At 40.6% G+C, this 19,989-nt stretch overlaps 1 protein-coding gene across 3 annotated transcripts in view; it reads left to right on the top strand.

The window, feature by feature from the left end:
* The window catches only part of itga9 (integrin, alpha 9), a 454,332-nt gene extending 435,283 nt beyond the window's left edge, over positions 1–19,049 (top strand). For all 3 annotated transcript variants that reach the window (XM_069920313.1, XM_069920311.1, XM_069920310.1), the window contains one exon: positions 5,985–19,049. In XM_069920313.1, coding sequence (XP_069776414.1) covers positions 5,985–6,083 — 99 coding nt within the window. In that variant the 3' untranslated portion in view covers positions 6,084–19,049. The remainder of the gene's footprint in view (positions 1–5,984) is intronic.
* Positions 19,050–19,989: the final 940 nt, after the last annotated feature.

The following is a 19,989-nucleotide window of genomic DNA, read 5'->3' as shown; positions in this document are numbered from 1 at the left end:
CAGGTTACCTCCCATCTATTTTCTATTTTATGATTTTCTACCTTTCTGTTGTAATTGCCTTTTTATAAATTAGTCTTTAATTTTTGGACCCAAGTTTTTCACTTTCAAACTCGATGTGAAATTTGGTAAATAATGATCATTCTTCCCAGAGAATTCTTCATTATGAGATCATTCATCAACCCTTCCTTATTACACATGACCAAATCTAAATTAGCATAGTTCCCTGGCCAGTTCCACGATGTATTATTCTTAGAAGCTTACCCAACTAAAACAATGAGCTCATCTTGAAGATTAAAATTGTCAGTCTGTTTTCTCTAATAGAACCATAGAACATTACAGCACAGAAAACAGGCCATTCGGCTGAAACATCATTCCACGACCTTTTTTATTTCCACTCACATACCACTTTAAGTCATCCCTATGCCATCAGTGCTCTGTGATTAGTAAGGGATTGCTTAAGATGGTATTTGGGTGGAAAGAAAAAGTTTGAAAACCACTGTTTTAATTGTACCTAGTTGACTCATTATGTGCACAATTTCATAACTCCAAAGGAAATGGGCCAAAGGCAATTTTTCTCAAGCAAAATATTTCAGTAACAATTGGGTCTAGAGCAATGATTTCCCTCCCACTCACATCCCACCTTAAGTAATCCCTTACTAATCACAGAGCACCGATGGCATAGGGATGACTTTAATTGGTATGTGAGTGGAAAGAAAAAGGATTGAGAACCACTGCATTAGGCCTACTGACCTGCACCTATTCCATAACCCTCCAGACCTCTCCCATCCATGCATTTATCCAATTTATTTTTAAAACATAAGAGTGAGCCTGTATTTACCATGTCAGATGGCAGCTCATTCCACACTCCCACCACTCTGAGTTAAGAAGTTTCCCCTAATGTTCCCCAAAACCTTCCCTTTTCACTCTAAAGCTATGTCCTCTTGTATTTATCTCTCCTAATCTAAGTGGAAAGAGCCTTCTTGCATTGACTCTGTTTATACCCTTCATAATTTTGTAAACCGCTATGAAATCTTTCATCATTCTTCTATGCTTCAAGGAATAAGGTCCTAACCTGTTTAATCTTTGCCTGTAACTCAACTCCTGTAGATCTGGCCTAGTAAATATTCTCTGCTCTCTTTCAATCTTACTGATATCCTTCCTGTAGTTTGGTGACCAGAATTGCACACAATTCTCCAAATTTGGTCTCACCAATGTCTTATACAACCTCACCATAACATCCCAACTCCGGTACTCAGCACTTTGATTTATGAAGGTCAAAAGCTTTCTTCACAACCCTGACTACCTGTGATGCCACTTTAAGGGAATTATGGATCTGATTTCCCAGATACCTTTGTCTTCTGCACTTCTCAGTGCCCTACCATTTACTGTGAATGTCCTACCTTGTCTTGTCCTTCCAAAATGCCACACCACACACCTGTCTTTATCATTATGAAGATTAGAATCAGAATTTATTGTCATGAACATGTCATGAAATTCATTGTTTTGTGGCAGCGTTACAGGTGCAAAATTGCTATAAGTTATATTTTAAAAATAATAAATTGGTGCAAAAGAGAAAGTGAGTTGGTGTCTATGGTTCATTGTCCATTCAGAAATCTGATGGCGGAGGAGACCTTCAACCTCCTGTACCTCCTTCCTGATAGTACTAGTGAAGAGTACATAGGACGGATGGTGAAGGTCCTTGAATATAGGCACTGTTTTCTTTAGACACTGCCTCTTGTAGATGTCCTTAATGGAGTGAAAACTGATGCCCATAATGGCACTCACTGAGTTCACAACTCTCTGTTGCCTTTTCCTGTCCTGTGCTTTGGCACCTCCACACCAGGCAGTGATGCAACCAGTCAGAATGCTCTCCAGGGTAAACCTGTCGCAATTTTGATGACATACCAAATCTCCTCAAACCCTTCATAAGGTACACCTGCTGGTGAGCCTCCTTCGTGATTGCGTCAACATGGAGGTCTCAGGATAGATTTTTCAGAGTTGTTGACGCCCAGGAATTTGAAGATTAAAATCAGCCATGCTTGATTGGATTGCTTTCTTGCAAGTTTCTATCACTTCTTTATTTATACACGATCCTACAATGTAGGCCTTTTGACTGTTCCCACAGGTGATTTCATTCTCTTCTTATTTCTTATCTCCACCAATAAAAGTGATATTCTGAACCAAGATTATTTCTCACTGCAGACCTGATTCTTCATTCATACTCCCACTGTACCTCCATTTCCTGAAATGTCAAATAATCTGAAATATTAACTCCCAGCCTTGCTCACCTTGTACTGGTTATCAAACCATTTGTATTAATTCCTTTCAGTTCCAACTATTTCTGTAAATGTGGTCTGGACTCAGATAGAGTGCTTTGAATTTTGTTTTTAAACACTTTCTCCAAATTCGGATCTAGTTGAAGGGACACTTCTTGTCACTCTCTTGTTATCATTGTGCATTTTGCGCCCCTGTTCGATAGCATTATCCTTTCTTTCTGACTTTCTCAAGTTCTCCTCTACTGAACCGTTATTACTGCTCCCTTGCACCAGCGCCACACTATTTAATTTATGGTTTGTGGCTGAGCAAATATCCTATTAAAGCTTTGTGTTGTTTTGCTGTACCCTTTCCATCAGCTGGTAAAGAAGGCATACAGAATGATAATGTTTATAACCCTGACCATAGAATATAAATAGAATATAAAAGCAGGGAAATTATGTTCTAGTTTTATGAAACATTGGTGAGACCACATCTGGAAATATTGTATGCAATTTTGGTTTTCACAGTATAGAAAGCACAAAATTGCAGTCTGGACGTGCGTGGTGGAATGTTTTACCACCCAGCAATGAGTGGATTCCCAGTGGAGGTCTCTGTACGCAGGAGTCCTCCTTCTTTGCATTAGGAACCTGGGGTGGAGAGTGTTGCACTGAGCAGTGCTGTACAACCACTTCCGGAGCCGGTTCAGCTGCCTGACAATTCTGTGGCCGGAGAGAGATAATGTACCACGTGTACATGGAGTGTGAGAGGTTGCAGCCTCTTTTCACCTTCCTGAAGGGGGCTACTTCTCAAGTTCTGGCTGCACTTCAGCTCCATGCTCTGGATCTTCAGTGGCCCAGTGTGGGGGAGGTGGTGGGTGGGAGATTGAGAGATTATTACTGGACCTGGCCAAGCAGGTCAAGGCAGCGGGCAGTGGGTGGTTCAGGGCAAGCTGACTGCCTGCACCTCTTTCAAGGTAATGTCTGGGCCTGTGTGATATTAGAGGGGGAGCATATGGTATCCAAGGGAACAATGGCTGAGTTCTGAAAATGGTGCCCCCTCCCCAGGGATTTAATAACAGAATTTTAATCCAAACGTGTGCAGAAAGTAGTATGTCATTTTTTTGTAATTGTGAAGTACTTTTGATATGTGATAAAGTGAATTTGTATTTAAAAAAAAAACCACTATTACTCTACAGATGGCATTGTTGAGATTCACCATGAAGTTTCATTGAATGGAAAGTATCTATCATGAAGGGTTTCTGAATAGGCTGGGTCTATTTTCCTTGAAGGGATGAAGGCTGTAGGGATATCTGATGGAACTGTACGAAAGTATGAGGGCAATAGAAAGGGAAGTCGGTGGGAATCATTCCCCCCAGAGCACAGATATAAGCGGAGGGCGTAGGTTGAAGGTAAGGAGTGGGAAATTAGAGGGAATGTAGGGAAGTTTTTGTTGTTCACCCAGAGAGTTTGGAATGCACTGCATCACAGTGGGGTGGACACGGAGACTCTCGCAAAATGTCATGCGCCTCAACAAGCGCTTGAACCGCCAAAGTATCGAAGGCTGTGGACGAAGTCCTGGAAAACCAGAATGGGGTTTCTTGTCATGAATATGTAATAGCGGCATTGTGCATTACAGGTGCAAAAATTGCTCCAAATAACTGTGCCATAAATACAATATTTAAAAATAAATAATTAGCGCTAAAAGAGGGGGTGAAAAGTGAGCGAGTGTCTTTTGGTTCAGTATCCCATTCAGAATTCTGATGGTTTACCATAGCTGTCCTTTTCTCCACCATAAAAAGAATAACGAGGAAAAAAAAGAGAGAAATCTGTCGGTGAGGCAAAGAAATGGGATTAGTATAGACCAGTGGTTCTCAACCTTTTTCTTTTTACTCACATCCTACTTTAAGTAATCGCTATGCCCTCGGTGCTCTGTGATTAGTAAGGGATTGCTTAAGGTGGGATGTGAGTGGGAAGGGAAGGTTGAGAATCACTGCTCTAGACCCAATTGTTACTGAAATATTTTGCTTGAGAAAAATTGTCATTGGCCGATTTCCTTTGGAGTTATGAAACCGTGCACATAACGAGTCAATGAGGTACGATTAAAACAGTGGCTTTCAACCTTTTTCTTTCCACCCATATCCCATCTTAAGCAATCCCTTACTAATCACAGAGCACCGATGGCAGAGGGAATACTTGAAGTGGTACATGAGTGGAAAGAGAAAGGTTGAGAATCACTGGTATAGATGGTCCACATGGACATGGTGGGCTGAGAAGCCTATTTCTGAGCTCTCTAATTCCATGTCTCTATCGACTATATTTTGAAAGTGCTTCATAGCCTCCGAGGCATGTCAGCTCATGTTGAGAATGTTCAGCATTATTCTTCAACTTCAAGTGCTAACACAGCATTTTCCAGCATTGCCGGTTTACATTTTAGATTTCAAACTTTTATGGATTTGTCTTTGACATGATGAAGCATAAAATCAGGAAATTACCTTGTAAGTCATTCAAAGAAAGAAAACATCACAGAAACTCATTGTCTTTCAAAATCAATAATCTTCAATTTTCCACAACTGATGCACGTAATGGTGCTGCACTTAAGATTTATTTTTTTATGGCTATAATAATATTTATGACAGAAAACATTCATGATCAAACCGTTATTTGCGGAAATGGTGAAAATTGCTTAGGCCATGAAAATTGTGTGTTCCCGGAATCTTTCAACTCAAGTCAAGATCAGATTTCCCTGTATAACTTGAGAGTAAGGCCAGATGTCAGGCTGAGCTTCTCGGGGGGGTCTGATTTCACTCAAGGTAGAAGTGCCGTGGAGGTTGTCTCCTTTGTTTTCCGTGGGGGCTCCCAAAAATGCGAAGCTTTAAATTAATATAATATCAGACCTATTTTTAAAACTTCTCGAAAGGAGCGATTTCCTACCCATGAACATTTCCTTGCATCGTTCACTGAGATTTGTCTAAACAAAACACAGACTAACAAAAATAAGGAAGGTTGGGCACATGTAATGTTTCTGAAGAGGGGGAAATCAAGGAGTAGATTTACTGACCTCTGTTTTATGTTGGGTTTATCTCTCTGCTGGAATTGTGGATGAGTCTGCTCAGGTTTACCCCGAAACTAAATCAAAAAGGATACCCAAAGTTCATGTTTAGCTAACGCTTTTGTAAACAGAATATATTGAACTACTTAAGGCCTCAACAATATTACACATTTAGTGTAAATGACTGGGGATGAATTTCTGGGCAGCAGTGATAATATTTTTCTCCTCATTTGTATTTTCTCATGATCAGTCAGATGATTGTTACCAGCATGGGGATATATCACATTCTGTCTTTTCCAATGTGTATCGTCAGTGACCCAACTGATTTTACTCAAATGTGAATTTATATGATGGAGGTTGATGCAAATTATCCACTCCTCACTGACTTTCCAAGTTCAATGTTCCCAAAAGTTTGCCTTGTTATAGGAATGGGTTCGCTTGGGTTTCCTGGGACTAAGAAAACTTCAACGCCAGCACTAGTCAACCTACCCTCTGAATCTGACTAGACCAGCGTGGTGGGTTAGAACATAATCTCTGAACACAAAATAAACATTTTGCAGGTGGTCAAAGACTATCATTGATCACATTTACATTTGCCAAGCTGAACTCTTGTAAGTCATTCCAAGATTGTCAGTATTTATTTTGGACTCTGATACATTCTGCTTTTCCCTTTTGCCTAGATGGGCTTCTTTCGTCGACGATACAAAGAAATAATTGAAGCCGAGAAGAAGAGAAAGGACAGCGAAGAAAGTTGGGACTGGGTCCAGAAAGACCAGTGAGCTCCAGATAATGAAATCGCGTGACGTGCAGCAGACCATGAATTGATCCTGCTCCTGAGTCTGTCTTCCATATGTGGAAGAAAGGATCCTTCTTCAGATTTTTTGGAGAATTGATAATTGAATGTTTGTGCGATTCAACAGCTGGAAGTATTCCTGAGGCAGACACTGCATGCAGGAGATCTGCTGTCTGATGATTGGGCTTCCTTACAAACATGTTGATGAATTATAAAACAAAGCGATGTGGAGACTAAATATGGAAGAGAACAGGATTTACAGCAGTGCAGCCCTCAGGCGACAAATTCTTTTTGTGTATTCAGTAAAGAGGAACAAATATTTTTATAAGAGAAGAACTTGTCTGTCCAAATGTTTATTCCTTTATATTTTTATCCAAATGTTTTTATCTAAATGTAATTTACTCATATTCGTCTTTATTATCACATTCACTGCACTGATGTCTTGCTCAGAGCCTGAGTGACAAGTGGATGAAGAAGCTATTTTTGCCAGAAGCTCTTTGCGAGTGGTCGTGAATTTCACCATCGATCTTGCCGCTGAAATCCACAGTTACTGGCAGAGTTATCTACCACTTTCAGTACTGTATACTCTTTGCACTTGACCCCGAGCTATTTTCTATTATCTGCTGAGTGAAACAATGATCCACGATCAAAAAAAAAGTACGATTTTCCAACCTAGTTGAAGAGGATGGGAGAGAGTCAAGCAACTATTATTGGGTTTTGTGCTCCAGAGTTAGGGTCAATATTGCATCCAAAATGATTCCGATGCTCTTCCACCCATCCCCCACCCTCATCAGAAGCTGTACCATATGTGGATGTGGTAGAACAAAGCCTGCCCTATAATACTAAACAGAAGTTGAATGGCGCGCTGATTTTTACTGTCAAATCATAGCCAGGGCCAGTCGCTGCTGACCTGAAATTCTGGAGGAAGATGGTGCCAGTGGAATAGTGTGCAGGCAAGGACACAACACATTTTTAAAAAGATGGGAGAAATTGACAAGGGAAGGAGCACAAGATGATTTCTGCATTGAAACGGTATTCCTAAAATTCTCCTCGTGCTCAAAGTCATTGCAGAATTATTTGTGGAATGCGATGGGGGCGGTGGGGGAGGAAGGAGACAGCAAGAGTAAGGACTAAAGTGAAAGCAGAGCCAAGTGGGGAACTTTAAAAGGTGTCTGAAGACAGTGGAAAAGGCAAATTGCGGGGAAGAAGCTTGAAACATTTGTCAATAGCAGAAGGGAAGATGTGGGAAAAGTTTGTGGGTTGCGGGGAGAGCATTTGTAGGTGATAAAGAGGAGGTAAGTGAATTAAACGGGAGAGAGATAATTTTTTGAAAGATTGGGCTTGGTGCAACTTGATGTGGCCTGGAGCAAATTAGTCATGATCGCATCGAAAGGTGGGGCAGACTTGAAGGGCTGAGTGGCCTATTATTTAGGCATATTCTTATAACACAATGAAGTGTGGGATTCTCATGGTTTTCCAGAGTTGTATTATGTTACAGATCATTAATTCCTCTTTCATTTGAGCCTCGGTGTACCTTGTAGGAGACAAGTTGAATCCGAATGGAAGCAGTGCTCAAACATTGTGATGGGAGTTTACAGCTGATGCTTTCATTCATGTCCTTATCCCATCGCAATCCTGCCTGGCTCGCTTTTTGCAGTCTCTGTAAACCTGAGGTAATCCAAAACTCCACCCTCCACCTTTATCTTAATTTACCCACCCCCAACCCCCCCATTTTGTTTAACCGTTACCTCTGTGTTGACTGTCTTGCATTGTCTCGAGGATAAGGAGGTTTGCCATTTTCTTCAAGGAACTCAAATCCCTTCATGCCATAACTGTGTAATTGCCTTCCATGCGAACCTCAAAACAACAGTGCTTTTTGATTAAATGATTCCACCATAGTGATTGACCTGATGGAGTGCAATTGACCTTGTGGAGATGTATAAAATTAGAAGAGGAACAGACAGGATATATAGCCAGAATTTTTTTTCATTTGGTAGGCCTATCAAAAACAAGAGGGCATAGGCTGAAGGTGAGAGGAAAGAGTTTTAAAAGAGGTTGAGAGGATTTAAAAAAACATTTTTGCACAGTGAGCGATTGATAACTAGAAGTCAGTTCCGGGGGAGGTGGTTAAATCAGATACGATAGCATTGAGGAGCTTTTAGACTAGCATTTGAATGGGCAAGTCTTAGAAGGATATGGACCTCGTGTGACGAGGAGAAAAATCTGTATGAACATGGTGTTTCTCCTTTAAGATGCTCCTATAAAACTACTTCCCTGACCTTCCATCTTATTATTTGACATTGGAATAAATCTTCTTTGATAACGCTCTTGTAGGGCACCTTAGCATGTTTAATTTCCTGAAATGCATGGTGTAAATGGAAATTGTTGATACATTATCGTGTGGTGTAACTTGTGACATTAGGTTGTAAAATTTTAGTAGGTTATTAAATTTTAACTTTGAATTAGAGGGGGCTGCATTATAAATTAGAGGGGTTCAAGGCTGTTAAAAATAATTCATCTCACTGACTTGTCGGCTCCAATCTCATGGAAACACCGTGTAACTGCACCACTGAGCTCCCTTTACAAAGCAAGGAAATTTTTTAAAAAGTCCATCTTAACTTGATGTGAGCTAAGCGCCCAATGAGGTTCAGCTTGCTGAAATATTTACAAAAGCAGTTCATGCTTTAAGTTAGTGATAATTGTTCACAGCTTTACGATCCATGTGATTTTTTTTGTGTGCTCGCATGTGCTTGTAATATACGTTAAGCTTGGGTGCATCTGCAACATTGGTGTAAGGAGCCGGGTGTTGTGATGCCTTTAGACAGGCAATGAAGCTTTTATTGCAAATGTGTGTGTCTGGAGTTAGGTCACAGTTGAGGCATGATCGTACTGTCAGTAGAACAATTTTGGAACTGAATAGAGTAAAACATGAAATTCTGCAGACGCTGTGATTGTAGTGCAATACACAAAGGTGCAGGAGAAACTCAGCAGATCATGCACCATCTATAGGAAGTCTAGGATGACCAACATTATGGGCACCTTTGTCTGCTGCAAAAGCCGGGACCTCTCAGTGCTAACCATTTTAATTTCACACAGCATTCCCAAACCAATGTGTCTATCCATGGCCTCATGGCTAAACCAAGGCTACCCCCAAATTAGAGAAATATCACCTAATATTCTGTCTTTAACCGGATGGCATTAATGTTGACCTCTCCCGTTTCTGTGAGGCCCCTCTCCCGAGTCTCTTTCTTTTCCCATCAGTCTGTCTCCTATCTTACAGCTCCTCTCCCTCTCCATTCTTCAATGACCTCAGCTTTTTTTTCCCTCTCCGCTACCTTCCCATCTAGAAATGATTTCATCCTGAAATGATTGGACAAATGCTGTAATTTTGACATGATCGAACCAAACTGTATACAGATAACCTTGAATAAAATCTGGAATGTGCACTTTAATTGCATGTGAATTGTTTGATTACAAACTTAAAACCAGAGCATGGGGAAAAAAAAGTGGTTTTGTCCCAAGCATTATGGAAAGCACTGTATAGCTACCTCTGATTGATCTCTTACCTATAAGTCTGCATTCCTCCCCCTGCCCCTTCCTCCCTCCTTTTCTCCCCCACCTTTATTATTCAGTAGCCTGTCTGCTTTTTCCTCATACCGTGAAGAAAGGATCAGGCTCAAACATGGGTTAGTCTTTACTTCCTCTAGGTGCTGTGTGACTTGCTGAGTTTCTCCAGTGCTTTTGTGTACCTCTGGTCTGATTGGCCCCCTAACGGTGCCTGGATAGACACGTTTCCAGGTTTCCTCCGAGAGTTGAGATGGCTACTCATTGATAAATAGCAATAAAGAATGGATATGGAGCACAAAGGTGAATCAGAATGTAATTGCCGCCACGGTACACTTTTTTTTATTTGCAGTCCTTTCCTCTGTTAGAAACAGGCAAAAGATGAGAAAATCTCCAATGTGGGTCTAAATTAACGAGAAGCCAGTCTCTTGCTTTTTTTTAATAGAATGTCATTACTGCTTGAAAGGATTTTTTTAACATCAATTGATGATTTATTGAAAGAATGTAATTTCTGCTGCCATTTTCACAATAAAGTAAACTGGTTAATGCCCCTATAAAAGTTATATATTCTGTCAAGTGCATTGATTCCATGCTCCTGCTTACAGCATGTTCTGGTCAATGAACCAACATTTAAGGTAAATGCCCATAGGGAATAGGGGCTCAGGGGTACAAGAGCTTCTTGTGCACCTGGGGCTAAATTTCACACCTTGATAATTGATCAAGACTCCAACTTTTCTCTTCAAAGTTGATGCAATGGCTATGGAAACTATTGACTCATCCATCTTCCCTGTTTAAAGTACTGAAAAGAATAATGTCGTAATAGTCAGTGAACCCAGTCATGAAGCTAATCTTGTTATTGCTAGCTCATTAAATGGCTAGTGTCTAGTCTTATAAAATTTAAAAGGTACCATATTCCTTTTATTTTTGCTTCATTATCCAATCAGATTTCAATCCATGGCATATGACTAAGGAGTTTCAAAAAATATGGGAAAGATTTTCCACGCTGGGGTGGCTTAATCTCTCAATGTCCACTGCTCATTATCACGGTTGCCTGCTGTGAATATTCAAATGAAAAAAAAATAAATAATAACCATTTTTTTTGCAGACTGATCCAATGTCCCATGTTGTTGTAAAGGAAGTATTTTTGGTGCACTTGTCATCTTGAGCTCAGTGAAGCCAGCTTGCCTTTGAGTATTACAATTCGGAATTGAAGTTCCAATCCAGCAATTTGAACTGTCTGTCTGAGAGGGAAACTAAATATCATAGGCACTGCTTTTCCACTCTGACCCGGAACTGTGTACCTGTCCAACTTTCTAAGCTTTTGTTAGGTCAGTGGTTTGATAAAGACCAGGAGCCTGGCAAACATTTAATCACTGATCAACGTCACTGAAACAAATGGCCTGGACGATTATCTTATTATTGTGATCAAGATACATTCATACAAATTAGATCGATAGTTTCTTGATTAGCCTGGATATCAGAGGTTACGGGGACAAGGCCAGGCAGTGGAGTATGTGGATCAGCTCATGGTTGAATAGCAGGGAAGACATGATGGGCTGAATGGCCTATTTCTGCTCCTTTATCTTATGGTTTAATTTTCTCATTACAATTGTGAATTCAATTTAAAAGTATCTTATTTCCCTAAAGTGCTTTGTGAGGATATATAGTCATGAAAACAAAGGTGACAAAATGATTTTTCTTTGGTGATCCTGGTTTAAACAAAAATTGATTGTCGAAGTGATGCGTGGGGTTGAAGAGGAACACCTGAATGAGAGAACAGTTTGGGGTAGGGCAAGGTGAGGACTGAGTAGCATGAATTTGTGCGTGGGAATGATTTCTCCCAAATTAAATTGTGTTTGAAGATGTAGTGACGAGATCATTGACAAGGGCAAACTATTTCTAAATGGGGAGAAAATACCCCGATGCAAAGGAACCTGGGAATCCTCGTGCACTGTGGCCTGAAAGTAAACTTGCAGGTTGAGTCAGTGGTGAAGAAGGCAAGTGCATCCATTTCAAGAAGAATAGAATATAAAAGCAGGGATGTGATTTTGAGTCTTTAAGGGCATTGATGGGACCTCATGGAGTATTGTGAGCATTTAAGAAAGGGTATGCTAATGTTGGAGAGGGTTCAGAAGAGGTTCACAAGGATGATTTGAGGAATGAAAGGATTATCATATGAGGAGCATTTGACCTCTTGGCCTTTACTTGTTTGAATTTAGGAGAATGAGAGGGGATCTCACTGAAACATTTTAAATGTTGAATGACATGGACAGAGTAGATGCAGAACGTTCGTTTCCCATGGTGGGAGAATCTAGGGATTGAAGTGCATCCGCTGAGACAGAGATGCGGAAGAATTTCTTTAGCCAGAGGGTGGTTAATCTGTGGAATTCCTTGCCAAAGATGGTTGTGGAGGCAGAGATTGATAGGTTCTTAATTAGCCAGGGCATCAAAGTTTATGGGGAGAAGCCTGGGCAGTGGGGCAGAGTGGGAAAATGGATCAGCTGATGATTAAATAGGACAGACTCAGTGGGCTGAATAGCCTATTTCTGCTCTTATGTTTTATGTAGAGGTTCTCTTTCATCTTTAAAAAAGTTGTATATGTAGGCTGATCCAGAGTTGAGATCACACGGGATCCAAGGAGAGCTCGTCGACTGGATACAAAATTCACTTGGTGGAAGGAGTCAGAGGGAGGTCGTTGAGGATTGTTTTTCAGGTTGGAATCCTGTGGCAAGTGGTTTGCTGGGACTCCTGTTGTTCATCACATATATTAACAATTTGGATAAAAGTGAAGATGGCATGATAAATAAGTTTGCAAAACTGGTGGTGTGGACAGTGAAGAAGGTTGTCTTCAGTTACCACATGATCGAGAACAACTAGGAAAATGGGGAAGGGAATAGCAAATGGAATTTAACTCAGACACGTGCAAAGTGATGCAATTTGGGAAGTTAAATCAGGGCAGAACATGTGCAGTAATTTATAGGGTGTAGGGGAATTTTGGAGAACAGAGGCATTGGGGTCCATATACATCATTCCCTGAAAGTGGCACCACAGGTAGACAAGTAGTGAAGAAGACATCTTGCACGCTTGTTTTGTCAGATTGGGCACTGAGTGCAAGAGTTGGGACATCAATTTGCAACTATATAGCACATTGGTGAACCTGGAATATTATGAGCAGTTCTGACTGTTATACTCTTGGAAGGATGTGATTAAACTAGAGTGGATGGAGAAAAGATTCACAAGGATGTTGCTGGAATGGGAGGGCTTGAGTTCCAAAGAGAGACTCGATAGTCCGGGACTATTTCCCTTGGAGCAAAGGAGGCTGAGGAAGAACTTTATGGAGATTTCTAAAATCCTGAAGAGCATAAATAAGGTGGATGGACTCAGGGTAGGGGATTCTAAAACTAGAAGGCATAGGTTTAACGTGAGAGGGGAAAGATGTAAGGGGAAAATTTTTTCCACAGAAGGTGGTGGGCATATGGACTGAGCTGTCAGAAAGTTTTGGATGCAAGTACGACATTTAAAAGATATTTGGCCATTTTCAAGAATAGGAAAAGTTTGGAGGGATATTGTCCAAATGCAAGCAAGTGGAAGCACCTCAGAAAGACATTTTAGTCAGCATAGATGAGTTGGGCCAAAAGCCCAGTCCTGGGTTATGTAACTCTCAAACTCCAGTAACAGTACACATCCAGTCTCAGTAATGATCGATTCCATGCAGAAGCTTTGGGTTAAGCCTTTGAGAAAGGGAGTTAAAGCATCACTAAGTTTGCTTCCATTAGTGATAAAAGTGGTTTACAAAATACCGTAAACAAAACCCTCTACTATAGCAAAATGAGGCCTGGGAACTTCATTTGGATTAAATGAACAATTTCTCATTATTAAAGACCTGTCTAATTTCAGGACTTTTTTTTAATTGCAACTGATTTGTGGACAAGGCAGACAAATATTCAGAGAAATTATATTTACTTTTAATTAATTGTGGCAGTTTGCAAAAGTCGATTGCAGCGAAGGTTTGGAGCTGCATAAAATCTAAAAACACATTTAATATATTTTTGAAAAATGTAAACTCTCCTGTTAAATTGTGTGTAGTAAATTAAACTCTTAGTGATTATCTTTCTTTTCAATGCACGTCCCTTCATCCATTTTAACCGTACTGCAGATGTGATTAATTTAGATCCCAGGAGCTAATGGAGAAGGAGGTAAATGAATGAGAATTTAATGCCATGTTCAATCTTCAGAATCAATGGAAATATTACTCTGCAGCTTTCCAGTTTCACAAGCCACACTAATACAAATTAATATTAAAATGCCATGAAGAAAAAAAAAGATAAGGAAGTAAAAATAGAAATGATAAATATTCACAGTTGTTCTCTCATTGTGGAGGAACAGAGACATCTCGGGGTCCAGGTCCATCGATCCCTCAAGGTTGCTGGTTAAAAAGGCATATGATGTCTGGGCCTTCATTAATCAGGGGATTGGGCTCAAGAGCCATGAGGTAATGTTTTTATTTTTATTTACAATATGGGAGAAGCTGATTCTGGCCATTTAAACCCATGCCACCCAATTGGTCTTCAACCCCATAGGTTTTGAAAGGTGGGTGGAGGCTGAGCAAACTCCTTACAGACAGCGTCGGATTCAAACCTAGGTTGTTGGCCCTGTAACAGTGTGGCGCTAACTGCTACACTCGCCATGCTGCCCTGAGTTGCAGCTCCATAAAATTCTGGTTAGACCATACTTGGAATATTGCGTTTGATTCTGGTTGCCTCATTACAGCAAGGATGTGTATGCTCCAGAAAGGGTGCAGGGGAGATTTACCAGGATGTGGCTTGGATTGTATGCAGCAGGGTAGAGCTAGGAACTTTTAAATGTCGATATACAGCATGGTAACAGGCCATTTTGGCCCATGAGTCCATGCCACCCAATTAGCCTACAGCCCTAATACATTTCTAACCATGGAACAAAACCAGAGCCCCCGGGGAAAAGCTATGCAGACATGGGGAGAAGGTACAAACTCCTTACAGAATCCGAACCCCAGTTGCAATCTCTGGTGCTGTAAATGTGTTGCGCTAACCACTGTACCAACCATGCCACCCATTTTCCCTTTGGAGTGACGAGGGGTGAGTGGTGGCTTAATAGAAGAATATAACATTATGATGGTCTCGGATAGGGTGGGGAGGCAAAACATTTTTCCTGGGGCAACAGTAGCAAATACTGGAGGGCATCGGTTTAAGGTGGGTGGAGGAAAGTTTAGGGAGATGTTAGTGTTAAGTTTTTGTACACAGAGAGTGCTAGGTGCTTGGAATTCATTGCACATGTGGTGCTGGACAATATCAATATTTTTAAAAATCCTGTTAGGCACATGAACATAAGAAAAATAGAGGGTGTGAGGTCGGGAAAAATTAGATTGTAGTGAAGTCAGTTTATATAGGTTAACAACATTGTGGACTGAAGGGCCTGTACTGTAATGTTCTATGCTCTAATGCAGAGAGATCTTTGTTAATCAGTAGCATTAAGGATCGGGTGATATGGGGATGTTCAAGAGCTAGGTTGCTGTCAGGTTATTAAACCCACAGCTGGCAGATTTGCGCTTCCATACCTTCTGCCTGAAGGGAGGCACGAGACAAGATCATTTGCCAGGGTGATGGGGGCATTGACTGCCTTCTTAAAGCAGAGCTTCACGGAGATAGCTTCGATGGGTGGGAAATTGGTGGACCTGACTGTTGCCTGCCACTCTGCAGCCGTCCACATTACAGGAAATTTAACGTTGAGGTGAGCTGGGGTCTGGGATGGGATGAGAAGATGACAGATTTGGGAATGGCTGAGGGCAAAAGTCCAGATTTGACCCATTGCATTTGAGGTTGAATAGGCAGGTCACAATTTCTGTTGTTTCTCCATGTGCAAAGAATCACAAGACAATATACAGGCAGAGACAGTAGCTGCTCTTTTGTAAGAATGGATCAGAATCTAGATGAAAAAGACCAAATATCCTTCCAGCTCATTTCATGGTATCCTGGTAGTCATGACCATCAATGTTTCTCAATGATGCACACTCAATAGCGGGGCTGTGGAAAATGCCAACAGTGTAAACCATCCTTCCAAGATCAAATATCGCCTCAGCTATACAAGGTGGTAATGAAAGCATTTGGCATACTTGCTTCATTGGGTAGGGTATTGAGTACAAAAGTCGGGACCTTCTGATTCAGCTGTTCAAGGCCACACTGAGATTACAGTGTGCAGTTCTGTTCCCTCAACTACAGGAAAGACATCAATAAAGTGGAAGGGGTGCAGAAGAGATTCACCAGGATGTTGCAGGGACTGGAGGGAGTGAGTCATTGAATGGGTTGGGTCTTTATTCCCCACAACCAAGAAGGCTGAGGGGTGAGCTGACAGAGGTTTATAAAATCATGAGGGGAAAAGCATTGGTCAGTCTTTTTTCCCAGGCTGGATAATTCTTGAATTAGAGGACATATGTTTAAGGTGAAAGGGGTGAGATTTAGGAGGGAACTGAAAGGAAATCTTTTCTCCATATCTGGAGGAGATGTCAGGGCAAACTAGAAGCATGTACAATAGCAACATTTAAAAAAAAACATTTGGACTGGTTTATGGATAAGAATAGACTTGTAAGGACATGGACCAAGTGCAGATAAATGGAATTAGCCCAGAAAGCAAACTAGATCAGCATGGGCTAGATGGGCCAAAAGGTCTGTTGTATTCTGCTTGACTCCATGACTTGATCATAATTTTACTCATTAAGGTTTATTTCCCCCCTCCATCTTGTTCTGATAATGTTTGCAAAATTATGTTAGGAATCATGCAATTGTTGCCCAAAATAAATTATGCTTATCTGATGAATTACAAATGGATCAATCAATTTTCACTGTAATTTGTGCTGCACATATTTCTGTGTAAAATGACCTTGGTCACAGCAACATCTGCTGAAGAGGACCATTAGCCAAGAGAACAAATCGGAATATAATTTATATGACAGTGTCCAAAAACTGTTCTTAATTCTGTGCACACAATTCAGGTTACTGATGTGAACATACCTTGAAGTTCTGAGTTAGTGTAGATTTATCAATGACACAATCCAAAAAAAAGTTAATAGATTAGAAAATAAATAAAATGCGATAAGATTAAGTAGCTTGATCTTTAATTTTTTAATTTAAATTTAGACATACAGCACGATCACAGGCCATTTTGGCCCACGAGCCCGTACCATCCCATTTACACCCAATTAACCTATACCCCTGGTATGTTTTGAACAAACAGTGGGAGGAGATTGGAGCCTCCGGGGAAAACCCTGGGGAGAATATACAAACTCCTTACAGACTGCTCGGGATTCGAAATCTGGTCCCACAGCAGATGCTCAAAAGGTGTTGCGCGAAACACTACGCCAACTGTGCTGCCTTCTTTGAGGGCTGATCCCCAGAGTATGGGGAATGGGTGGGCATCCCTTCTCTACGTGTGCCATTTGACAGAAGGACATGGGTATAGATTTTAGATTTGACTTCTACATCAGCTGCTTAGAAAGTGATTGCTATCCTGAGTTCACTTTGCAGTGCCAGCAATTGGGACCAGACGCCTGGCTTCCAATCACGAGCTGTCTGTAAGGAGTTTGTATGTTCTCCCCGTGTCTATGTTGGGGGGGGGGGGAGCCTCCGCTTTTCTCCTACCCTTCAAAACATAACTGGGGGTTAATAGGGTGTAAATTGGGTGACACAGACTTGTTGGGCCAAATTCAGGGCTGTATGTCTAATTTTTAAAAAAAATTGATGTGGATCAGTTTGTCATTTTCAAATATATGTTCCTAATATTTCATAAAGAAAGCTTTGTAAACTGAAATATTGTTGAATATTATAATAAAATATCAAGCACATATTTGCAATTTTCACAGTCAAAGGACTAAGTAATCTAAATATTATGGAAGAAACAGAATGTGAATATGTAATACTGACTGCATTGTGACTTCTTTCCATTTGTAACTGACTAATTGAGGGAGCTATTTAATTTGTTTTTCTCTTGTTCTCGTCATTTGAGATTGAGCTTTTCAGAAAATGTCCCTACACTGGAGTGGGTGGTCAATTGCAGGATTTGGATTATGTCTGATTAAAAAGTAAGGTGTTCAGGTCTGAAGGAAAACCTGGTAAAATATTTAACATTGTTGTAATTACTTTAATTAAATCATCCTAACACTGTTTGATGTCAGATGTATGTAACCCTGAGTCCATTTAAACTATGTACAGTTACAGTCATATATGTTGCCACGATCTTCTGTAACCCAGTTTACAATCGACAAATTCAGCAACCTCTGCTCTAGTGAACGTGCAAACTATTGTGGAGTTGAAGTAAAGGTGGCCGCTTGTAATCCTGGATCTCCTGTATTTCAACAAACAAATCTCTGCGATCCATTTCTCACCGGGGATCAGAAAGTTTACATAAAAATAGAGTGAGTGGGGTAATCTTGTTCTCAATCAAATAGCACGAAGCAGGGGCAGTTCATGAAAAATCATGGTGCCCATAAAAGTTGGACATAGAGGGTTCAAGTTCCACACTGTCTGTGAAGAGTTTGTACGTTCTCCCCGTGTCCACATGGGTTTTCTCTGGGGGCTCCGGTTTCCTCCCACCATTCAAAAATGTGCCTGGGCTGTAAATTGGGTGGCCTGTTACCATGCTGTATGTCTACATTTTAATAAAAGATGGATCTGTTCCAATTGCAGAGAGGCGAAACTTGTTTTGTCTCAAAATAACATTTCACAACCAATGAAGAAAAATGCATTAGTTATAGAAATTAATCACATTTTAAAAGAACCATACTCCGAACCTCACGACTTACCTTGAAAGCATAGTTTTAATTGATTTTTAATGGGTGTGAAGCCATTTTGCTGAAGTAAATAATGAGTCCTCTCTCCAGGAAATGCTGACTTCAGTGGGATGCTACTCTTAGTTTGCTAGTAGGTGTTTCACATTTCCTTGCATTAAGGGGGATAGAAGAGTCCAAAATCAATGGACATACCCACGGCGAACAATCAAATGATGGGACATCGCTTTCTGGCTCAGGATGTCTGCGCACAGTGCAAGTCCCTGAGCTAACATCCAGTTAAATACAGGACTGAATCTAACCCTCTGGTTCAAATGATGCCATACCATGCAGCCTGGTGAAGCTTTCAGAATGTTTCCCTGATGCTGACCTTGTTCAATTGTATTATAGGCACACACAGCACTGCATTCAAATAGCTGAATAAGCCTTCTGCTTTTTATTTCTGATCAGAAAATACTACTACTGTTTGTTCATTATAGTTGAAAGTCAATTTTTTTGTGTTGTTAATTGCTCTTTCCAAAGTATATTTATTATTATTTCATCAATGTTATAATAAATTAATTCATGTTGTTACATTTTGGTATTTTATATTGTTCACATTCATTCATGGGTTTGAGTCACAGTTGACGAGTTAACATTTGTTATTCTTTAACCTCTTTTGAACTGAGTGCCTATTTCAGGTCAATCACATAAAACAGAATTTACAGTAAATCAAGTGGATTTTTAATAACAATTTGTAGTTTCATGGTCAACATTATGATTATTAGCTTTTTATTTCTCTTTTGTTCAACAACTGAATGTGAGAAGATGAGCACTCTGGAGAATGGAAGAAGCTTGTGCCTTAATAGTCCAGTGAAATGATCACTAAGCTATCAAAATTGTGGTTGGAACAAGATTCAAGGCTCAAGATTCAAGTTTCTTTTATTGTCGTGTAATAAAACAGACGTAATACTACACAAAAATTGCATTTAGTCTGCTGTAAGGCAGACAAAGTTTCACATCAGCAGAAGTTGCCTGGGGTCCCGAGTCGCTGAGTGTCCGTGGATTCGACTCCAGTGCTCAGAGACCAGTCCAATCCATCGGCAACCTGAGCTCCAGATCCAAACCTCCGATACAATCAGGAAGCCCTCAGCACCCTAGGTCCCTCAGGAGCCCCTCCTGTTCTTGGCACCATCTTGCATTCTGATTCTGATACCCTTTCAGCCATTCTCGAGCCTGTCTCCAGCACCCTGCAGCCTGTTGTGAGAATTTTGACTGCAGTAGACCACAGCCTGAGTGGGTGCCTCACCTCTAGTCACCGACAGTTCACAGCCTGTGTGATCAAGTTATGTTTTTTTTCCGACTGTGGTAATCGGGGGAACCAGCTGTGCTGGGAAGAACATCTCACAAATGAGATTGAATTTTTTGAGGAGATAACTTGGAAATTTGATGAAGGAAATATGGTAGACATAGTTTATTGTGGATTTCAATGAGGCTTTGAATCACGTCCCATGTGATGACTGGTCCAGCAGTT

The sequence above is a fragment of the Narcine bancroftii genome, chromosome 2 (genome assembly GCF_036971445.1).
Source record: "Narcine bancroftii isolate sNarBan1 chromosome 2, sNarBan1.hap1, whole genome shotgun sequence".
NCBI classification, from domain to species: Eukaryota; Metazoa; Chordata; class Chondrichthyes; order Torpediniformes; family Narcinidae; genus Narcine; species Narcine bancroftii.
The sequence above is the reverse complement of the archived record's forward strand: the minus strand, read 5'-3'. Positions and strand labels throughout refer to the sequence as shown.